This window comes from Parasteatoda tepidariorum, chromosome 2 (assembly GCF_982258835.1).
Source record: "Parasteatoda tepidariorum strain Cologne lab strain chromosome 2, Ptep-v5.0, whole genome shotgun sequence".
In the NCBI taxonomy this organism is placed as follows: domain Eukaryota; kingdom Metazoa; phylum Arthropoda; class Arachnida; order Araneae; family Theridiidae; genus Parasteatoda; species Parasteatoda tepidariorum.
The window spans coordinates 47,998,129-48,021,452 of NC_141756.1; the positions used below are offsets into that span (position 1 = coordinate 47,998,129).

At 31.2% G+C, this 23,324-nt stretch overlaps 1 protein-coding gene across 7 annotated transcripts in view; it reads left to right on the plus strand.

The window, feature by feature from the left end:
* Positions 1-23,324, plus strand: part of LOC122268225 (peroxisomal sarcosine oxidase) — a 53,465-nt gene that overhangs the window by 10,191 nt on the left and 19,950 nt on the right. The window contains exons 1-9 of one of the 7 annotated variants that reach the window (XM_087157277.1): positions 18-128; positions 3,880-4,028; positions 5,253-5,475; positions 7,366-7,554; positions 8,115-8,255; positions 8,345-8,497; positions 10,406-10,481; positions 11,401-11,589; positions 15,574-15,703. In XM_087157277.1, coding sequence (XP_087013403.1) covers positions 3,883-4,028; positions 5,253-5,475; positions 7,366-7,554; positions 8,115-8,255; positions 8,345-8,497; positions 10,406-10,481; positions 11,401-11,519 — 1,047 coding nt within the window. In that variant the 5' untranslated portion in view covers positions 18-128; positions 3,880-3,882 and the 3' untranslated portion in view covers positions 11,520-11,589; positions 15,574-15,703. Of the gene's footprint in view, positions 1-17; positions 129-3,879; positions 4,029-5,252; positions 5,476-7,365; positions 7,555-8,114; positions 8,256-8,344; positions 8,498-10,405; positions 10,482-11,400; positions 11,590-12,835; positions 13,067-15,573; positions 15,704-19,554; positions 19,704-23,324 lie in introns of those variants that run through there. The other 6 variants (XM_043054641.2, XM_043054642.2, XM_087157278.1 and 3 more) reach the window with 6 other exon arrangements.

Below are 23,324 nucleotides of genomic sequence, written 5' to 3' on the forward strand. Positions count from 1 at the left end.
CGTCAATTTCTTTCAGATTTTAGAAAGGGTTTGCAAGGATGAAAAGATTACGCCCCACTGATCTTCTTCAAGACTGAGTCGGACTGAAACATAGCATCATAGTTACTCACTCATTCGAGTCATTCGTAGTTAGTATCATCGGATTCATGCCTTTTGTACTGTTGAATCCTAACATACATCTAACTCAATTGACGAGTATTAAAATTCATAAGAAATTAAAATTCGGTTGCCAACGGATATGAGAGGTTTTGGTTGTAGTATCTCGTATCTGATATTTTCTGTATTCTGAGTTTTTCATTTAAAGTAGCTTCCATCATCATACGTTAGTTTACGAATTCTAAAAGCAAATTTTAAATGAAAATTATCCGTGAGTGTAGGTTATTTACTGTTATAATTCTTACGACTTTCGCCGAGAAAAACTAAAAAGCCACAATTTTAGTACACTTTAGTCAGGGCCGGATACAAGGGAGGGATGTAGTGGGGCCTAAGCTATTGATGGTAGTGGGGCCTAAGCTATTGATGGTAGTGGAGCCCTTATGTGTTCCACACCATTTTTAATACACCGAGTAATAATAAAACATGAAATTGTCTTATTTAATAAAGAATTTGATTACATTACTTGGTTTGACTATATATATATATAAGTACTTAGCTTTTAGCTTTGTTTAAAAAAAAAAGATATTTTAATTTAAGGGGGGGGGGTTTAAGTTGCAGTACTAAGTTGCAGCCTATCTAGCTTATACGCAAATTCGGTCTTTAATTTTTGGTGCAGATAAAAAAAATAATTTAAACAAGCAATATCTAAAAAAGTTATTTAGCGTTTTAAAATTAGAATTTTTTCAACTAGATGAAAACTATTACAATAAAGGAATAATATAATCACAAATTATTTTTAATTTATTAGCAAAAATATGTTGATTTTCTACAAGTTGAAATTTGAAGCCATTTTTTTTATTAGCTTTGGGTAGGGGGAGGCTTAGCTCTGGCTAACGATGCGCAAAGCTTAACTATGGGTGCAGTTTATTGGTTATGGGTAAATCAGGGGATTGATATAGGGGACTAAATCTTCTATATCTATGATATAAAGCATGAAAGCAACATTTAAAAACTAACGTAACTGTTACTAACTTAACGTATTAGTAACAGTTAAAACTCATTCGTCATTTCATAGGTCGAACGAAAGAGCGAAGAGCCTTCGAAAATCGAAAAACAGCCTTAATGGAATTTTTAGTTGATTATGATTTAGGACGATGAACTTCATGAATTTGCATTGCAATAGCAATAAAATATAAATTCATGAAAAATCTATAAATGTTCTGTTCGTATATTTTTTACTTAAAATGAAATTTTTTACAAGTAATTTGTTAAAATACTTTTGTGCTATTTAGTTATTTTGTAGAATTAGCAGTTTTTCTTTCAAATTCAATTCCTACTTTCATTCCTTGTTACTTTTGTGAACTGGTTACACCAATAATCAAAAGATGGCAGCACCAACTGAAAAATGCTAATCTGTGCTCTTGGCATAGAAACGAAAAAGTGAAGGATTAAAAAACTAAATTGTAGAATTATTTCAAGATCCGAGGGATTATAAGCGCGAATAATTTATTTAAAAAATTATTCTTGTATTTTTTTCATTAAATATTAATTAGTTTATTGTTTTTTCCCCCGGCAGCTTTTGAATTTTTGTAGGGAGAAACTTCAAATTGGCGGAAAAGTGAAAATTTTAGACATAAATTGTATTAAAATTATTATTTTACTTTTATAATGCACACATACCTGCATATACATATTCTACTTTACTCCGAATTGGAGCACGTGGTTTTTATCATAGCTTTCCATCTCACTCTATTTGTGGCCTAATATTTTGCCTCTCTCCATATCTTTCCTATAGTTTTCAATTTGTTTACAGTCGTCCTGCGTCAAGTATTTTTGGGTCTTCCTCTTTTTCTATTGCCCTGAGGGTTCCTATCAAAAACTTGTTTTTACTTTAAATTTTTCATGTTTACGTAGAACATGACCAATCCATTTCTAGTTACGTTTGTTAAATTCCATATCTATCGGTTTCTGTTTTGCTTTTTTTTTTCTTCATGTTATTTTTATTGCAATGCCATGTCTCAGATCCATATAGTATTACAGATTTAGCATTATTGTTCAAAATTCAAATTTTTATTGAACTTATTGTTTTTTTTCCTCCAGAATTTATAGTGTATAGCGTAACTACTTTGGGCTCTGTTTAATGTATTTAGTATATCTTCGTCAGTTCCTTACTTTTATAATATCTATATCTTCTTAACATAATATAAATTATTTAACTATATTTTTATTTTTCGAAAAGATGATTGTGTTTTGCCCATAAATCCTTTACGGATCAATGCATAATTAATTTAGATATATTTCGACTATGTATATCGATTATATATTTCCTCTCTTTTCCCGCTATGCTGTGCTAATCGATTGCATTAAATAATTATCAAAATTTTTATTAGCTATGGCGTAATATTTACACATTTATTTTTTGATTTATTTCTTGTTTAGTAGAATCACATACCGCTTTTTTGCTTACTAAAAAATATTTTCTTTCCCAATCAAAGCTAATTGTTATTTAAGTAATTAATTTCTTCTTTTTTGTATCCTGTAGTCTTGATGTTTTTTTGATCAAATGATCTATATTTCAACATAAAATGATCTCTATATTTTTTCTTACACACAAAATTTTTTAAAAATGTACTGTTTGCTCAATAAAATTTTATTTAAAAAAGTTTCTTTAAAATTAAAAAGTTTTACTTTAGTTAAAATTTATTGAAAATAATTATAAGTTAATAATTAAAAGTTAAAATATTATTTACAAGTTAAAATAATTATGAACTTATAAGTTTATTTAAAATTAAATTGAATTTTTATCCTGTACGATAATTTCACTCCTCTTTTCAAGGGTATCGAACATAACTTCTCATCAAGGAGTTTGCCCCGGGTACTAATTTGCAATACAGCAGCTTTTAAATACTTGTTTGATGTTTTTTTTTTTTTGGGGGGGGGGTAAATTTTTATCTTGGCTGTAATTGGTCGCAATTACAATAAAAGTTTTTATTTCTTTTAAAATTTGTTAAATGACAAATTTCGATTTTAAATATATCGATATTTAAATCAATGCCTCTCCTAGCTATATTAGCATTCCTTAGTGATGGTCATTGCCATGAATTGATGTTTAAGAAATGGTATTAACAGCGTATTATTTGAATAAAATATGGGACCGAGAACCGGGAAAGTACGTAGAATAATGTAATACGTAGAACAGGGATGGCGAACCAATGGCACGCGTGCCCTAAATGGCACGCGACACAATATTTTCAGCACGCCACCCATCACAAAGTTCACTATGAAGCATATTAACAATTAAATTAAAATTCACAGTAAACAAACAAAAAATAAACAATTTTAAAACAAATAATTAACAATTAATGCCAGAAAACAATTAATAAGCATAAAAGAAAAGCTAACAATAAATAACTAGCAAAAAATTAACAGTAATGCTTGAACTAACATCTTACAACCTAATATAAGTTATTTGTCATCTAATCTGCAACAACAGAAGTCACACTGATGTTACTTTAAGTTGAATTACGCATATAACTGAGACATTGCAAAATGTATTATGTTTTATAGTATATAAAGAGTTTTGAGTTGATAGTATTTAGTATTATTATTTTCCCAATAATCACGAAGTCAAAATTATTTGACGGCACGTCTATAGCCTCATTAAACAATTTTTTAGAAAAAATGGCACGCTGGTGCATAAAGGTTCGCCACCCCTGACGTAGAATAATTCAAATCATAAAAATTTTTTTAATGCAAATTTGCTTTCTTTTTTTGTTTAATTAGTTTATGGAATCTCATTCTCGAGGAAGTTCTCAAGGGGAGAGTCGTATTATTCGATGTGGTTATAAGGAGGATTTCTTTGCAGAAATGATGCCTTACGCGTTCGAAATGTGGAAAAAAGCAGAAGAAGACTCAGGAAAAAACCTTATAGTGTAAGTATTAAGTATAGTATTTTCTTTTTGAAATTGAGTTTCTAGTGGTTCATACCTCCAATCAGGGAAGTAAGATAATATGAAAATATGATTTTATTTATATGATTAATTACTTCCTAATTAAAAAAAGAAAACCTATTTTTAATAATAATTTTTTTTTAAAGTATGAATTCTTAGTAATGCATAGTGTGTTCATAAACACACGTCCACCAAGCTTTTAATCTACGTACTTTAGGCATTTTATCAAGAATATAATTAACAATATTTATACACGATGTGAAAGTTAGGAATTAATTGTGGAAAAAAACATAACAATAACGTGAATTAAATTTGACGAATAATTATCAAGCTCAATTACTGTAAAGATAAGATTGAAAGCTCTAAAATCAGTTTTATTGTTGATTATATCACAAAATTTCTTGACCACTGGATGTGTAAATTTGAATGACCAATTCTGTTAAATGCTTAGTTCTTTTTTTTTAAATTTTAAATGATTCGTTTAAGATATAAAAAATAATTATTTTCCTCCTTTTTGTTAATAGATTTATTTTATAAATTGTCAGAAAAATCGTCTATTTTAGTCTATTCACTAATAGGTAAAGAAGAAAAAATCTCACGTAGGATTACAAAATTGGCAAAAAAGAAAATGACAACTATAAATGCATAAAGTATTGTAATACAGTTAATGTATGTTTTTAAAATCGTTGTGGAAAAAAACTGCCTTTCATGAGTTGCAAAATAATACTTAAATAAGAAAAAGTAAAAGGCAATGAAAGGTGACTATAAAGCTGATTGGTAATCGAACTTATTCTGGTGTGTTTTTTTCCGCCTTCCTCGATGGTGAATCAGTAAATATTGATAGCATTTTTTCCTTTAACTTAAATTTTGGTTTGCAATCCTTAATGTGAATACTTTTTTTCTTGATTGTTGGCAAGAATTAAAAATAAAATAAAAATACATATGTTAAATGATGATTGCGGAACGTCTTATGTACTGGAAAGAGTTCCGAATGGTAATCAAATACAAATAGATTCTAGAAAGAAAAAAAATCTAGTAACAGAATTTCCATCATTGTGTTAAATTTAGGTCAACTAATTTATTTTACATGAAGATAAGTGATCAATGTAACAAAAATATTTGAATGGTAGATCATTATAAATTATTTGGGTAGTTTTTATCCTAAATATTAATTATGCTGTGATGACTGATGTCTTGCGTTTACAGAAACTGTGGAGTTCTGAGCATATTCCAATCCCCAGCTGACCACGACCTCTACAATGCATGGTTATCTAATATGAGAACTTACAACCCAGATTGCTTAGATCTAGAAGATACAAAAGAAGAGCTGTTTGGTAGAGTTTTAAGTTATACGAAGAAACCTCACGCTGTGATATTTGATAAAAAAGGTGGTGTGTTATTAGCCCATAGATCTGTTCTAACGATTCAGGTATAGTATGTTGAAATTAATTTCAATTATACGCTTTTGGCTTACAACCCAATGAATGTTTACACATGAATAATAGAGTAAACTTATTTCTCGCGGGACTTATGCAAATTTCAGGATTTTTATTGTTTTACCTAAAATTTAATTTGATTCTAAGTGTTTTTGTAGCAAATTCTACTGAATGAGAGAAAAATTAGTTCCTATTAGATGCATTTTTAATAAAACCTTTCGAATCTTTTCAATTGATTGATTAGAAATTGTTTATCTTGTCATATCATTGCTATATTTCATTTGACATTGTTACGTTGTAAATCAATGTTAATTTTCATCTAACATTGTTACAATAACTTTGTTGATCACTGTTAAATTTCATCTAACATTGTTGCAATAACATTGTTAATCATTGTTATTTCATTCAACATTGTTACAGTAAAATTTTTAATCATTGTTAAAATTCATCTAACATTGTTAATCACTATTAAATTTCATCTATCATTGTAAATCGTTGTAACATCTAAAAATTTAACATTGTTAGTCATTATTAAATTTCATCTAACGAGTTTCTGCTATGACGGGGTAACAATGATCTAGAATAAGTTATTATGCATGATTTTTTTTCTTTTCAAAACCATATTTGATAAAAAGGTCTTTTGCGGTTTTTCAGAAATTGCATTATTGTAATCGTTGCAGTCTTGTAGAAAATAATAGTTAAATTTCATCCTTAGTGTTTCTATCTTATAATAGGACGGATATGATAAGGAACATGTTACTATGCACATTCTATTTTTATTAGAAATGCCACTGTTCGTTAATATCATTGCCGTCATTTGAAAAAATCCTCGTTAAATTTGATCTGTAGAGTTTTTAATATGATGGCACTATAATTATGTGGAATAGGGCCTAGATAATATGGCATTGTTGTATTAATACCGTTAATTGTGTGGGAAATTAACAATGATAATGCGACAGTGGCATTTCATTCGAAAAATATAGTTAAATTTCATCGATAATATTTCTTTCATGATGGATCGATAATGGCTTGGTATTTGGAATTATGTCTGGTCAATTTTAAACCGACTATCTTATATTGCTGAACATTGTTTGGTTACTGACACGCGTTTTCATGATGAAAAAGAAGTGTCAGGCATTTATGGATATATTTGTTAAAAATAATTTTTGCTAAAATTATTGGTCGGTGAAAATTAAATCTGTACTAACTAAAAAAATAAGTTACCGAGTATAAAATAATTACCGAATTTGCTTGTTATTAATATTTTGATAATTTTCGGTTGACCGAGAGCAAAGAAATTTAAATTCTTATGATCATTTTTTTATTTAATTTAATTTTTTTGTGTTTAAAAAATAAATAAAACAAAATTTTTTTTTAAAAAGTTGGTGGAAGTTAGCTAATTTACAATCCAGAGGCATTTAGGGGCATTTTTCAGAGATTTTTCCTCTTGACTGTAGTTAGTTGTAATTATAATGCAAGATTTTATTTCTTTAAAATATTGCTACCTGAACAAAAAAAAAAAGAAAAAAAAGTCAATAATAATTTTTTTTCTTAATTCTGGAGAATGATAAACAGAAGAGTGGGTCGTCAAAGTCCGCTGGATTAGAAAATCGCTCGGCTAACCGATAGTTAACTTTATTTATTTATTTTTTGTTACTACGAATTGACTTACTCGATTTGTGCCCGTAAAGATAGAATCTTGAAGTCAAAGTTTCGATTATTTTTCCTCGAGCAAGAGCCCTTAAATTTTAACTAGAAATCAGTGCTAGATGACAATTGAGCATTGCTAAGTAACAACGATAAAAATTTATACAAGGTTGTAAATTTTCTTCTAAAATCCAAGTTTGTAGAACACATTTTAATGTAGTTGGAATTTCCTTTAGGAACTATTTCGGAAAAAAGGCGGTCAATTTTGGAGCAATTGCCCAGTAACAAGCATTAAGCCTGAAGGTAATGAAGTAGAAATAATCACAAGAAAAGGACAGATTGTTACTCCGTCTGTAATTTTATGCTCAGGTGCTTGGACAAAGAAGCTACTCGAGCCAAACTTAGTGCCATACCTTCCTTTACAAGTAATACAAAAATTTATTTGGAATTTTTTTACATTTTAGTTTCATAGCATATGTTTAAAAATGTTAGTGTGAAATGGATTCATAAAAAAATCTTTTGCATATATGTAGAAAATTTAGTTGGCGCCTAGTTGAATAATTTATCTAAGCCATTTTTGCACCCTTGCACATTTATAATATGCTCCAACGTGAATGAAAAGTGGGTTAATATGGGGCAAATTTAATCGATTTGTGATTTAAGCAACTCTATAACAATAGCCAATCTATAAATATTTTCAACAGTATATAATTTATTATAAATTGCAGCGAAATCAAACTGAATGGCAAATTATCAATGAGGAAATTGTTTGATAAAGAATTCGTTAGAAACCGATTCATGGTGATGAGTAATAACTTTAACCGAATGCGCTATTTTGTTTGCATTATGTGCATTATTTTTATGTAATATCTTTCACAACAGCGAACTCTAAAACCACTACAATATTTATAGCTATTTTATTAAAGAAATAATATTACATATCAGTTTTCTTTTTATTTGCATTGTTTGTCCTGCTTCCATCTAGGCATCAGCAGTTAAAGTGTATTATTGGAAGGAAAAAGAGTTTGGAGTTCACAGCCCAGAATCAGGATTTCCCGTAGTTATCGAACCATCTGGCAATAGTTTGTTTGCACTGCCAAGTATAGAATATCCCGGCTTAGTGAAAGTATACTATTCTTTTTAACGTTTTCTTTAAATACGAAAAATAACGTGCCAATGTTCTTTTTTTAGACCATAGTGATTTTCTTTCCTTAGGTTGGAATTCATGGTGGGGTTGATTGTGATCCAGACAAAAGAGATCAAGCATCTATAAACCCAGCATATGAACAAACTTTAAAGAATCATGTAGCTGAACATTTTCCGCAGTTAGAAAATGAACCGTCTATTATTGAGACATGTATGTATTCGGTAAGTGTTGAGCAATATCTATTAAAAACCACTTCATTTTAGACCTATGGCGAAATATAGTAATGCACTATTATAGCCGATCGTAGTATGATTTTAAACCCAGTAAAAGAGTCTAACACTCCCTTTCTCTAATTCCTTCGATGGGTAACTAGTCATCTTTTCATTTTGAGATGTAGCGAAGTTAACTGTTAACCGAGCTTATTGCAAAACATAAATATATTCAGTGACTTAGTTCCAAATCTAAAGGCCAGTTTATACGGTCCAAATTCTTGGACCAATATTGATTGAAATTGATGGAAACTTGTTTTGCTTGGATGGTGCAAAAGATCACCCAAGCTCTTGGTCGTAGTTCTTGGATAGTAGTAGAGCATGTTCTACTTCCCAACCAAGTTTTTCTACCCTTAACCAATCAGTTTCTGAAGTTTAGTGACATCAGCAAGCAAGTATCTGATGTCATTTTGCTGTCCGCTTTCATATATTTTAATCCAAATAAATTAATTTGTTAGAGTCTATTTCTGTTATTATTATGATTTTATTTGAATTTATTTTACAATTTTGAATTCAAGAGAGAATGATTTTATAATGTTGACTATAAACAATGCTCATGGGCAGTTCTTACATCCGATCAATCAGTGACCTTCAAGAACTTTTATTCTATTTTATAACCGCCACTGAACAGCAAAAAAAAAAAAAAAAATATTTAAAATGACTTCTTCTGTCACGAAGGTGATCGTATTTTTAAAAATTCAATTTTTTTTTAAAACCGTCGTTGAACAGCCGACGCAATTCTTTGGATTTACGACTACTATTGTTCAACTCCGTAGAATTGTAATTTTGAACCCAATTCAGAAGACAAGGGAAATTCTGGATCAAGTATTGAGAGAAATTTGCCTTCGTGGAGGATCTTTTGACGGAACTAACCCGCATTTGCGTTACATGGAGAGGAAAATCACGAAAACATCCCACGATTGACCTAACGGCAAAGGTACTCTAACCCATGATTCATTGAGAATATTTCTCGTCAGCTCTATAGTCGATGCGAGCCAGGTGCAAAATTCGAATCGACCAGCCATTGCTGGGATTCGAATCTGGTTCCACTCACTGGACGGCGAATGCTCCATCCCTTGCGCCATTATAGCTCAAAATTCAATGTTTGATGATCCTCATGGTGAAAGAAGATATCATTTTGGAAAAATAATTTTTTTCTTTCCAAATAATATAAAAACACAACTTTTGCAGTCTAAGTAAATTATTGGCCCTTTGTTTGCAAATGCCGAAATTAACAAAATAAGACTAATTTCACTCCAACCTATGAGTATATAACCATTATTATTTTCGAGTATTACCCTCTCTTCTGAATAAAAGATCTCAAATCATTTCGTTCTGCTTCCCTTGTCGCCCAATTCACATATGGTGATTTACTGAAATCATTAGAGCACCATGCTCTTGATTGTTCCATGTCACGAGTATAACAATCCACGCTGTCGCTGCAATGTCAACTTTTCGAGCTGTATGGCCAGCACATTACCTCTTTGAACTATATATGAACTATAATATTCTCAATGATATTGAAGATTTTGTTTCAGGACTAGTTTTCGGTCTTTTCTTGTAATACCAAGTACGCACATCCAATTTTCTTGTGTTGTTCTACTATGTCTTTGTATGGGTTTGCTAGTGAGAATTTAAGCCTTGATTTTACAGTGATGCTTTGTACCTATTTTATTGTGATTTTTCTGAAAGATATCCGTTTCCTCTACAATTATATCTTCTTCTTCTTCTTTTTTTTTGACATTGGGGAGCGAAAATTTATTTCAAGGAAAACGTTATCACTAAGTGTCGAGCATTGAGATAGAGAAATCTACACTTAGGTATTAAAATTAAAACTGAAATTAAAATTTATTTTTTCAGTTGACACCGGACGAAATTTTCCTTATTGACAAAGTGCCCAGTCACGAGAATATTATATTTGGTACAGGATTTTCAGGTTAGTTGTGTTGTAGATTCAATATTCTTAGATTGTTAGTTAGAAAATAATTAAACTGTGATGCGTGTATAATAAGAGGGCAAAAATGTAATAGCTAAACAATGCATAGAGTTTAATGTATATTTTTCATATTAAAGTCGATAAAGGAAAATTATTGGTTAAGAAATTGAAGAAATTTGAATATCTCCAAAAATATGATAGGCAAAATAATTAAGGTAAAATGCTGCAAGAGCTCGCATGTTGGTGTTTGGTGTGGCTAAACTATTATCCTTATAGTCTCGTACTTATTCACTTCTGATTAAGAAAATACTTTGGTTTAAATCTCTTCCCATTTATTGTCTGTCTATGTAAATAACTCCCCTCGCCATTTGTTTGGAACATTAATGGTGACTATGGTTACGAGATTTATAATATTTCAAGTAGAGGTATTGGATCTATATTTAAGTCAGGTTTTGTTTTGGATCGACAAGAGAAAGCGAATCATGAGAAAGAGAAGCTCCACGCTTTGAAATGTGCTATTTTTTCTTTCCATAGCAACAGATGACCTGACAACTAGTGGTATGGGGAGTTCTCTCAATGAACAAACTATATAAACTTTCTTATTCCCACCAAAACCAGAGACATAAGTTTGTTCAATTTTTCACCATTTACTTTGAGGAGGTATATAACTGTTTTTCACTTAGTAATTATTATTATTATTTTTTTTTGATGTCCTGTTTAAGCCATATTTTTACTTTATTATTTGAAACACAAACGTACATAAAAAAAGCTCTATTGTAACAATTTGTCGTAGAATTTAGATATGCTCATTTTTGTCTCACATAACGACTAAGAGTTGCAAAAAAATTGAAAGAAAAAATGTGAATTAATATTTTTCGTTAAAAGTTGGAATAAATAAAATTCTTTTTTCTATTTTTAGGAACAGGATTTAAAACAGCTCCAGTTGTGGGTAGAATATTGTGCGAAATGGCAACAGGACAAGAACCTTTTTTGGACATTTCCCGCTACAGTCTTTCTCGTTTTGATGAAAGAAAGTGATTAATGAGACATGATTACAAAAGCCTTAAATTCGAATAAATGATTGTTACTTTCAAGCAAATAGAAAGATGTATGTTATTTTTTGTAAAAAAACGAAGTTAAATTGAGATTTTTTTTAATATTAAATATCCAGATTTTTCGACGAACGTAATAAACATTATGAATGAATATTATGTGTCTTCTTAATTATATTTGGATATATATATATATATATATATATATATATATATATATATATATATATATATATATATATATATATATATATATATATATATATATATATATATATATATATATATATATATATATATATATATATATATATCCTAGGGAAAGTAGCATATGTATTTCCCTCTATTTTATTAGATCTTAGGGGAAAAAGGGAAACATCAATAATTATAATTGGTTTATTAATTAGGTCACATGATTCCCACGAAGAGCAAAGGGAAAAATTTCTTACTTTTAATTAATGCATACTTGAACCAAAGGCAGATTAATGGACAGGATGGGAATTTTAAAGTGTGAGAAAGAGTGAATAATAAATTAAGAAAAGGATTTACGGAAAAGGAATAACATAAAAAGATTAATTAAAGCTTTTTATGTTATTCCTTATAAAAAAGCTAAAGCTATATATATATATATATATATATATATATATATATATATATATATATATATATATATATATATATATATATATATATATATATATGAGGATATTTCACACGTCATCACTGGGATTCGAACCCGGTTCACCTCATTGGAAGACGAACTCTCTATCCCCTTGGCCGCTGCAGCTCACGGAAAAGATATTGACATAAAATCAACAAATTGAAATTATTATTAATCAAAACTTCCACCTCTTTCCAACTTGCTAGAGGGCTCAAATTTCAAATGAAGCTCTTGATGCAAATGCAATTTAAAACAATTTCCAAAACGACGCACACAGTATTCATTACTTATTCGACAACTTTCTGATATGAGCAAAGTAGCATTAACAAACATAAATCTAAAAAGGAGAAAATAATAATTGAAATAATTTTTTTAAAAGAAGTTTTCAAGTTTATTAAAAAGGGGAAAATAAATTTTTATCTACAGAGACATTTAACGAAAAATGAAAATCAATCGCTATTGAAAATAAAACTTTCTCACTTAATTCATCTTTAGTTCATGACAAATATTTGAAAAAATCATTATAAAAATATTTGCCCTGTTGGTGCGTATTTAATAAACAGACGTGGGCTTAGAGCCAAAAATTTTAGTGACACATTTTACTCTTTTATTATTTCATTTCCGCATCTACCGAGTTTGTAAGCATTATAAAAACTGATAAGAGATGTCTAATTTATGGCCACTGTCAGATCAACAGCATTATTTACTTTTAGCCCACGACAAACCAATAGACAGATGCAGTCTAAGATCTAATGCTAGCTTTTATATTGTACAGATTTACACAGTTGGATCTTTCTCAGAAGGTGAGTAGAGTTATTAAAATAATGTATGCATTTTTAAATACTTCTTTTTATGAAATTAAATTACTCGGGGTAAGTAAAATTTGAAAAAAAATTATTTTTAAGAAAATTATTTTTTATAACTAAATATACGAAGCCTATTAAAAAGGAGAAAATTCGAAAAATGTGGGAGATTTTCGGTGGTGATTTAAGTTTCCGAAAGTATATACGAAAGTTACGATATATGTTACAATGGATTTACACATAAATGTGATATAGTCTGAGATCTAAAGTTAGTTTTAATATTGTATAGATTTACAAAGTTTGATGTTTCTCAGAGGGTCAGTAGAGTTATTTAAATAATGTATGCAGTTTTAAATAAAACTTTTTATGATGTTAAATTATTCGGGGTAGGTGAAATTATTAAAAAAATACTTTTTAAAAACATTATTTAAAAAAAATTATTTATATAAAAAAAATTCTTTTTAAAATTTATATATACAAAGCATATAAAAAAGGAGAAAATTCGAAAAATGTGGAGGATTTTCGGTGGTGATATAAGTTTCCGAAAGTAATGCATCTTAAGTTTTTCAATTTAGACTTGGCAAAAATATAACTGCTTTCTCCAGTTTTATCTACTTTTAATCTACTTTTTTAAATTTTAATTTAATTTTATTATTTTCTTCCCTTTTAGTTTTGTGTTTGTTTGTTAGTATATCGGCAGAAGGTCAAAATTTTGATTCATGATAAATTATGCTTGAAAAAAAAATTTCAATTTGTATTGTAATCAGGGCCCAAATATACGACTATGAATTCTATTTGCAGCTGTCAGGAAACGATTGCAATATGCTTCGTCATTCAGCTTAGAATCCAGTTGAAATTCAAGAACACTAGCTAGTCGTAAAGTAATAAATTCTATTTGGCTATAAAATGATAAATTCTATATGTAGTGGTAAAAAAAAATTGAAATATTTGCATTGTCATCAGACGCTGAGCTCCAATGGAGATCTCAGTGCTCTAGCTTGTAGGAATGTGGTCTAAATATTAATTGCAAGATTCCTTAATCACAGACATAAAAAAAAGCAATAAACAGCACTTGTTTAGTCTGTATATTGGTGTACATAAATTTTTTACTATTTAAATTTTAAATAAATTGACCGAATCATATAAGTTAAGGGTTCTATAGTTTGTGGAATCATACTCAAGTAATGAAAGTTAATATTATTCACTCGTCCTTAATATCCCTCAATATATCTTAAAGCAATCTCATTTTTCTGAGTGGGTATATGGCTTTGGGCTGAAAAGTGGTTGCTTTTCTGAGAGATGACACATGTTCGAATATCTACCCTAACTTGTCGATTTCGATTGCCATTTTTTCGATTGTCGATTTCCACTATATAATGTTCCCACTTTTCGCTTTTTTCGGTGCTTATGTAAAATAACCTCAGCTATAGATATTGTTTGGTAGAGCCAATATAAGTAGTGTCGTCGGGCTACCTTCGATATGGTTTCATGGTCTACAAGGATAATATTTTCTCAATACTGGATGCAAGAGTTCCCTCGTATTTTGGGTTGACTTTAAAACTGCTAGGGTGTGAAGTTGAATGTTGGTAACAGCAAATTAGGCACAGAGCAACTGCTCAACGCTGATTATGTATACGCAATAAAAAAAGAACTATTTAAGGATAGGGTTTATTAGTGAATAGAGCTCTCTATAGTTTGTCTACGGTAAGAACTCTACCCCCACCACAATGTCTGAGGCCGTTTGCTGTTATGGAAACAAGAATATCACATTTCTGGAAGGGTAGCTTCTCTTCACTTTATAGCTAACACAAAGATTACCTTTCTCTAGCATCCCCGAGCCAAAACTTGTCCTAAACAGTGATCCCACATCCTTACTTGAAGTAGTTATACCTCGTTACCATAGTCACCGCCACGGGTCAAGACGAATGGCTAGGGGATTTCTTACTTGAGACAAACTATATAAGTGTTTCAGCTTCAAGTTGCAGTGATAGCTAATTGTATCTTCCAGCCTCTATCGATCTTAACGTTTATACAAAATATAACTTGCAAATTAGATTGATATTGCCATTTAATGACATTCATGACATGTTTTAGTGGTTTTCATCTCCATTCAGCGTAAGTACCAGTTAGTTTTATTCAATAGCATCTTTCACGAAAACGAATTTGTCTCGAAATTTGACTGAAGAAGCAGTAAATGTGCTAATTTTTATGACAAGAGTGAAATTAAACATTTTATTTCTGAACTTTTTCGAGAATAACAATTGGAGATAGTACCTAGATAATTGGAAAAATTATTATCTCAAAATGCATTATCACATTTTCGTCCCCTGATCTTAAAGATTAATATAACTACATGTTCTGAAAATACTAAGATTTAGTACTGTTCCATTGTTGCTGTTTTTTATCCCTTTTTTTAACAATCTTTACTATTTTATTCATAGACAGACCTCTAATCATTTCTGATGAAAAAAAAAGATAAAGTTTTTTTTTAAAAAACTTATTAAGCTGTCAATTGTTTTTTGATTGAATTCTCACACTTAAGCAAAACTAATGAAACCTTTTACTTAAACATTTAGGTTTCTGATTTAAAACGTTGCGGTCACCATGTCCGAATACGATCATGTTGTTATCGGGGCTGGTATTGTCGGTTCTTGGACAGCATACCATCTTGCACTGCTCGGTAAAAAAGTACTCTTGCTAGAACAGGTAACGAAAGTTTGATGTATAAAAAATCCTTTTATTGTGTTCGTTTTTCTCATAAGTATGACATGAAAGATTAAGAAGTGCTGATTTATAAATCGCCCATAAATATTTCACCAAACTATTTCGTTATAAACGGCTATTTATATGGTGTCTTTGTCTGAATGCATGGAAATGCCATCAAAAACTTTTAAATTTTAAATAAATTCGGTAGCAGTTAACTGGAAAGCTTTATGAATATTGTATTGGGCAGTATTGGAGACGGCGTCCAAAATCTTTAAAACGCATAGACACCAATATTAAAAGCATGATACTTTAAGGTCATATTTTGTAAAATAAGAAAGCCTGACTGACATAGTTTGGCCTCCGACACAGCTATGTCCTATTTAAAGGGGGTGGGTCGTTTCATTTCGATACACTTGAATGAAAAATCTGATGTATTGCCTGAACTTCAATATTTTATCTAAAAAAAAAAGAGTTCTTGCAGGGCATTTGTGTCAAGTTGTAAATAAAAGGTGGAGCTTACTGCATAATTCAGCATGAGAATGTAGAACCAACATTGTGTATCTCTATTTTCAGATTTCTAATTAGAATCTTTTAGAGTGCTTTTTTATTTTAAAGTTTTTTTCTCATAGGATTACAAGTATATTGATATAATCTCTGAATTAATACTTTCTGAGAGGTAATAATCCTATATTGTTATTAACCAATACGTTTTATGCAACATATAAATTATTTCTACCAAAAGGATCTGCAATGCAACAAACTTGTTTTGATGTGTCTTTCTTTGTTAAAGTCTGTATATACTAACTGTTTGCACGCAAAGAAGTACTTTGATTAAAAGTACTTCTAATTAAACCGTTTTCAAGAGATGCATTGTCGAAGTTCTCTATGTATTGAATTTTGGTAATAATTTAAAATCTCAGGCAGTCTAAATCACACGAACCATCATAAGTATGAATTTTGCACGTTTCAACACAGAAGGCAGCAGAAATAATAAATTGTTTTCCATACCTGTGGTGAGATAAGATCGGAATAAGAGATAAGATAAACTCATCGCAATGCTCCCTTACGTGCTGTATTACTTCTTCACGGATTTCTCTAGTCATAACTTGAGTATCCTACAATATATATGCTCAGAAAAGATAAGCTCCGTCACCTATAATTGGTGGGACAGTATGTAGCACCATATCACCGTTTATGTTTAAATTTTCTACAGCCATTTCAAAAAGAATAAAAAATATATACAAATACTAGTGGGCTGCACCCCCTGCTCGCTAACGCTCGCCAACCCCCGAAAATTGCTACGCAATCTTATATGGTTTGCTTCGCGTACCAAGATCGCTTCGCTCGCTACTAACTTAGGTACATTGCAAATGCACACAATTCTAAGAATTCAAAACAATTATTCAAATCCATATAAAAAAATTACATTTTTTTAGTAAATACTAAGTCATTAAAATAAATTTGAATTCAAATAAATGACATGTAATTCGTTAAACCTATTAGAAATGTGCTATAGTATAATTCGTGATATAAATCAAAAATCGTCAAATAAATTCGTAATATATAAATTCGTGAAAAAAAGCGCTTTCGACAAAATACTATAATAGAGATCTATCGACAAAGACTACTCACTTCTGCCTAGCTTAATAGTATGATATTTCCGCAGCTGATGTTCTCTGGTTATTTCAGTTTCCGTTTTTAAAAGCGCTATATGTTGAGTCACCTCAGATAGATTTGGCATGTGACATTTTTAGCGGCAATCATAGGTCGATTCACCGTGTAACAGAAATAGTAACGTAAACAAAACAAAGCAAACGTTGCCACCGGCGGAAAAGAAATACAGCCAAAATTTGGGAGCCACGTAAGAGAATTATATATATTAGATATTTAGATCTATTGGTAAACAGAAGTGATTTTTCTAAGTAATATTTTTTTTAAATAACATTTATGTTGTTATAACGTTATATTGTTGAAACAAATTTCATGAGTTCACATCCTTAATTTAATATTTTCGCTTACCAAACGAAAGGATATATTAAAAACCTTTTTTTTTTTTGTTGCCTGCATCTCATTGTGCATGAAGCTGATCGTTATGTTCTAAATCATTTAACCGATCTCTTTAACTGTAATTTATAACAGTATATTAATTTTATTTGCACTAAAATAATAATTATTAAACGGTGAATAAGATTAGACCACCTTTTTAAATAACTTTACCTTAAAATGTAAGGCAGATTTACATTATAATAATAAAAAAACAGCAATTCTCTTAGTTTTAAACTCTTGAATTAAAAGCGTAATAATAGCAGTACAGGAAAATAACTTTAAGTTAGGGATTCAAAAATAATTATAGAAAAGCAAGAACTTTATGACTTTTATTAATTTTATGCTGACTACAACCAAAACAAAAAGGAAAATAATGAGGAAAAACTGGATCACACCACGTGATTTTCTGGCCAATAAAAATGCACCGACAGCAATGGAAAACTGCGCTGCGACACCATCATTAGATTTTTATATATAGTAAGATTTACTTAGCAACTAAGTTTTTATTTCTGTGAGATACAAAAGTTTTCTTTAAAAAAAACGTATTTAACTAACTATTCAACACTAAACTATTACTTACAACTTAACAAAATGAATCAACTGAACAAATACTGAACTTATAGTTAATTTATTAACACTGTTTAACCATTTCGCACCTAACGGGACAAATAAGTCCCAAGCAAATTTCAAAAAGATCTTTTGGGACAAAAACGCTTCTTTGTCTAATTGCAGACTTTCCCACCAATCCTGCCAATATTTTTGAAGGTATTTTCATTCACAGAACATAGATGGTACTACCGTACATAATGCTGCCCTACTCATAGTTTATGCTACCAAAATTGTTCTGTTGTAAAAAAAAAAAAAAAAACTCGTCGCGAAAGGATTAAATTATTATATAAATCAAATAACAAAATTAATTATCACAAAATGACTACAGTTTCACAAATTTAGAAAAAGAAATATCCGCGTTTTCGATGCATTGTAAGAGAAATAAATTTATAGGTAAAGCAGGACGTTTCTATGTATATTTATACATGTGCCTTATGCAAATCCGCAATTCTTAACCGATCCACAACGAATTTGGTGCACAAAAAAAATGGATTACCCTGAATAACTTTTTAACTAATGATCAGTCGGATCTTCCCGTTCTAGGACTCCCATCTTAATGGCTCGAGTGAGTGACCTCATATCTGCAAACTAATTAGTGCAGACGTAATTTTAAGTTACGAAATCAGATACAAAAACGTATTTAATCAGAACAAACATACATTGTTTTTCTAACGGATTTGGAAAATTTTGATCCCCGAAATAAGGGGGGAGCTGCAGTTTGGAGAGCGAGATTCTGTTGAAATTATTGTACTGTTGAGTATTGACATGTCTGTTAAAAATGAAAACCGTAGTCTTGGTTAATAAAATCAAAATATTAGTTATTTAAACATTCATTTGGTAACTTTTCAGTTTTTATGGTAACGGCTCACCGAAAATTCCGACTTTCAAAATCAGAATTAGACATTTAAATAAAATACAAAATTTAGTAGTAAATTTAAACAAATAAGGAATTTTTATGTGATGCTCTTAGGTATCATTATAAAATTATCAAACTGTATCACGCATCGCAATATTTTGATACTAATTTTACCAAAATCATTGCCAGAGCACTTCGGTTAAAACTGCAGCCAGAAACAACGTAAAATGTACCATTTTCTGGTAGTTTTGACTGTAGTTTTTTTCTCAGTGAAGACTGTTTTTATTGTGTGTCCCTTTTGCTTTTCTCTGTATTCATAAAAGTGAAATTCTTGTTATAGTTTAGCCAATCACATACTCGTGGTAGTTCTTCAGGCGAATCCCGTATTATTAGATCTAGCTATGGACAGAGTTTTTTTGCGGAGATGATGCCTTATTCTTACGACATGTGGCGGAAAGCAGAAACAGAATCTGGCAAAAAACTTATGGAGTGAGTGTTTATTCAAATCTAACTTTTTAATTAATTTATTTAAATGGTCTGGTTGGGTTCTCAGGTTTTTAGATTTTGAAACACATCAAGGTTTTAATGTCAATCTCACAGGTTTTAATGTCACTGCAAATATTGTTTTGCCGATGCTTGTTTGATGTGGAAATTGATTTATAAGGGAACATTCTACAATGTTTAGGAAAAATTTTTCCTCACTCAATTTCGTTGTCGTATCTATATCTATATACATAATAATAAACGCGGCTGTGTGTGTGTGTGTGTCTGTAATCACAATATATCGCCCCGGAAGTCTCGCCCAGGCACGAAACTCGGCACATAATTGTTGTTAGAGATTGTAATATGTTTTTATAGTTGGTGTCACGTGACTCTGACTGCTGCTGCTTTCATTTAATTTTTATTCTTTAACTTTGGTTTTTATGTTGGCAACCTTCTTGAAATGTTTTGTGTTGATTATTTAGTGTTCGAATTAGTTAGGTTTTGTAAATATCACTAAATTGAGATTGCTTTAGAATTAATAAATGTTTATTAAGTTTTAATTTGTATCTGTTTATTCATCTGTAGAACTAGTAGTTCATTTGAATAACATTAAAAAGGCGTCCGTGAAATTTATTTGTTTGCTGCAATTTACATTTTCTGGCGTCCGTGACAGGACATTTTTTCCGATTCGAAACAATGTTTCAAGCAGCAAAAGGATTTAAAAAAGAAGATTTGTTGTTCGTCGCTGAAGAAATTGGCGCAACATTACACAAAAGGTCACAATATCGGAACTGAAAGAAGCAATTTTGAAAAGTAAGCAGTATTCCGAAGATCCACAGTTTGTTGAAGATATTTTGGTAACAACTGTTAGTGACCGGAAGCATAAAGAATTGGCAGAGGCGGATCAAAAACGATTAGAATATGAAGAAAAGCAAAAACAGTTAGAATGTGATGAAAAGCAAAAGCAATATGAAGAACGGGAAAGAATAAGATTACATGAACTGGAGTTGGCGCGAATTCAAGTAAACTCGCCAGTGGCAATAGCAGGTGAGTCCGAAAATTCTATGATTACTAGTGCTAGGAGGAAATTTAATTTACCCAAATTAGAGTTTCGACAATTCAGTGGGGATATCAAGGAATGGTTACCTTTTTGGAGCCAATTCCAACAGATTCATCAAGATGTAGATATTGCTCCCGAAAATAAATTTCAGTACCTTATTCAAGCTACTGTAAGCGGATCTAGAGCGCGAGAAGTTGTAGAGAGCTTTCCGCCAACCGGAGCTAACTACGCCAAGGTAATTGATAGTCTGAAAGCTCGGTTTGGAAGAGATGAACTTTTGGTAGAAGTTTATGTTCGCGAACTATTAAGATTAATAATTTCGGTTCAGAAAAATGAAAAAATTTTAATGACTTCTCTCTATGATAAGCTTGAATCGTACCTTAGAGCATTAGAGACACTAGGAGTAACAACTGATAAATGTGCTTCAATACTTTATCCAATGGTTGAATCTTGTTTTCAAGAAGAGTTCCTGAAAGCATGGAACAGAAGTCCTTCTTACGCAGCTTCAACTGATGCTAAAGAACGACTGAACAATTTGATGAATTTCCTGAAAACCGAAACTGAAGGAGAGGAAAGAATAAATTTAGCCATGGCTGGATTTGGTTTGGGTTCAAGTGAAAATCGCCAAACTTTTAAGAAAAAAGGAAAGCCTTTGATTTCAGGTAGAGTGCCTACAGCTGCCAATTTACTTACTGTGGCTTCAAAAGAGGTAAAGAAATTATGTGTTTTTTGTTCTGGAAAGCACTCCAGCTCAGACTGTTTCACCGCTCAAAGGATGAGCTTAGCCGAGAGACAAGATATAGTAAGAAAAAACCAGTGTTGTTTTGCGTGTTTGAATCCTGGTCATCCAGTACGTAAGTGCAAAATGTTTATCAAATGTATTGTATGCGGTAAAAGACATGTGCCACTTATGTGTGAGAAGCTAGATACCCGAGGTAAAGAATCAGGAGAAAGTGGTGAGAAATGTGAAAGTTCTGAGATTAACATGTCTAACATTACTTATGGTCCCAAAGTGTTTCTTCAGACATTAAAAATCAAACTGGTTTCAGATAACAAGGAAATTCTAGTGAGAGCTGTATTAGATTCCGGATCCCAAAAAACGTATATTTTGAAAAGTCTCGTGGAACAAATGGGATATACTCCGGTAAGAAAAGAAACACTTATACATTCTTTATTTGGTGGTATTAACTCTGATAAGTATGAACACACATGTTATAGAATTCGATTAAGAAATCCTAAAAGCAGCATAACTTGTAACATGGAAGCTTTGGATCAGTCTTCTATATGTGATAACATTACACCTGTAACTTCAGGTCCGTGGATCAAGGAGCTTCAGGAAATGAAGATAACTTTATCAGATATTGGTAATGAATTGCAACCTGTACAAGTACTTCTTGGAGCTGACGTGATAGGGAAGCTTATGACAGGTCAGCGTAAAGTATTAACTTGTAGACTTGTCGCCATAGAAACTTTACTTGGTTGGACTTTGTCGGGAAAAGTGCCTGAAAGCGATACATCTTTATGCAATTCTATGTTGGTAACTTCTCTTTTAGTGAAAGAAATGGATATATCAGATATGTGGACATTGGATACCATAGGGATACAGGATCCATCAGAACAGGAGACTAAAAAAGAACTTTATAACGCTTCGGTAGATCATTTCTTAAAGACTGTTAAAGTTGAAGATCAACGTTTCCTTGTTAGTCTACCTTGGCTTGACGTACATTTGCCTTTGCCCGACAATTTTAATTTAGCACTAAAAGGGTTGCAAGTAACAACTCGGAAGCTTAAAGCAGAAAATTTGTTTGAGGAATATGGAAATGTTTTCAAAGAATGGGAACGAGAAGGCATCATCGAAGAAGTTCCTGTAGAAGAACTGAAATTGACTTGTCACTATATGCCACATCGTCACGTAGTGAAGGAGAACAGTACAACAAAAATTAGGCCGGTGTTTAATGCTTCGTCTAAACAAAAGGGACATCCCAGTCTTAATGACTGTGTTGAAAAGGGCCTAAATTTGATCGAATTAATTCCTTCCATAATGACAAGATTTCGCCTCCATAAGTTCGGCATAACAGCAGATATACGCAAAGCTTTTTTGCAAATAGGTCTCCATAAGCCAGATAGAGATTTTCTACGTTTTCTATGGCACGACGAACAAGGTGAGCTCAAACATTACCGTCATCGAAGAGTTGTCTTCGGTGTTTCTTGTAGTCCCTTTTTGCTTGCGTCAACCATACGATACCACTTATGATGACAGAGGTCGAGAATTGGTGGAGTTTGTCATCCTAATGGATATGAATATCGAAAATGATTCTAACTCTCCTCCAACCTTTGACTCAATCACTGGCCGAAGCTGGATTGACGTCACACTTACCCGTGGTGACGTCGAGGTAACAGATTGGCAAGTATCTGACGAGGAAACAATGAGTGACCATAGGCTCATAATTATGTCAATAGCTTTGGAAAAAACACCCTCTCTTGCTTCGAAACACATTAGCTATCATGACTTGGATCTCTTTACATTCTCATCATCCTTTAAGAGACTTGTGATGGAGACGAAAGAC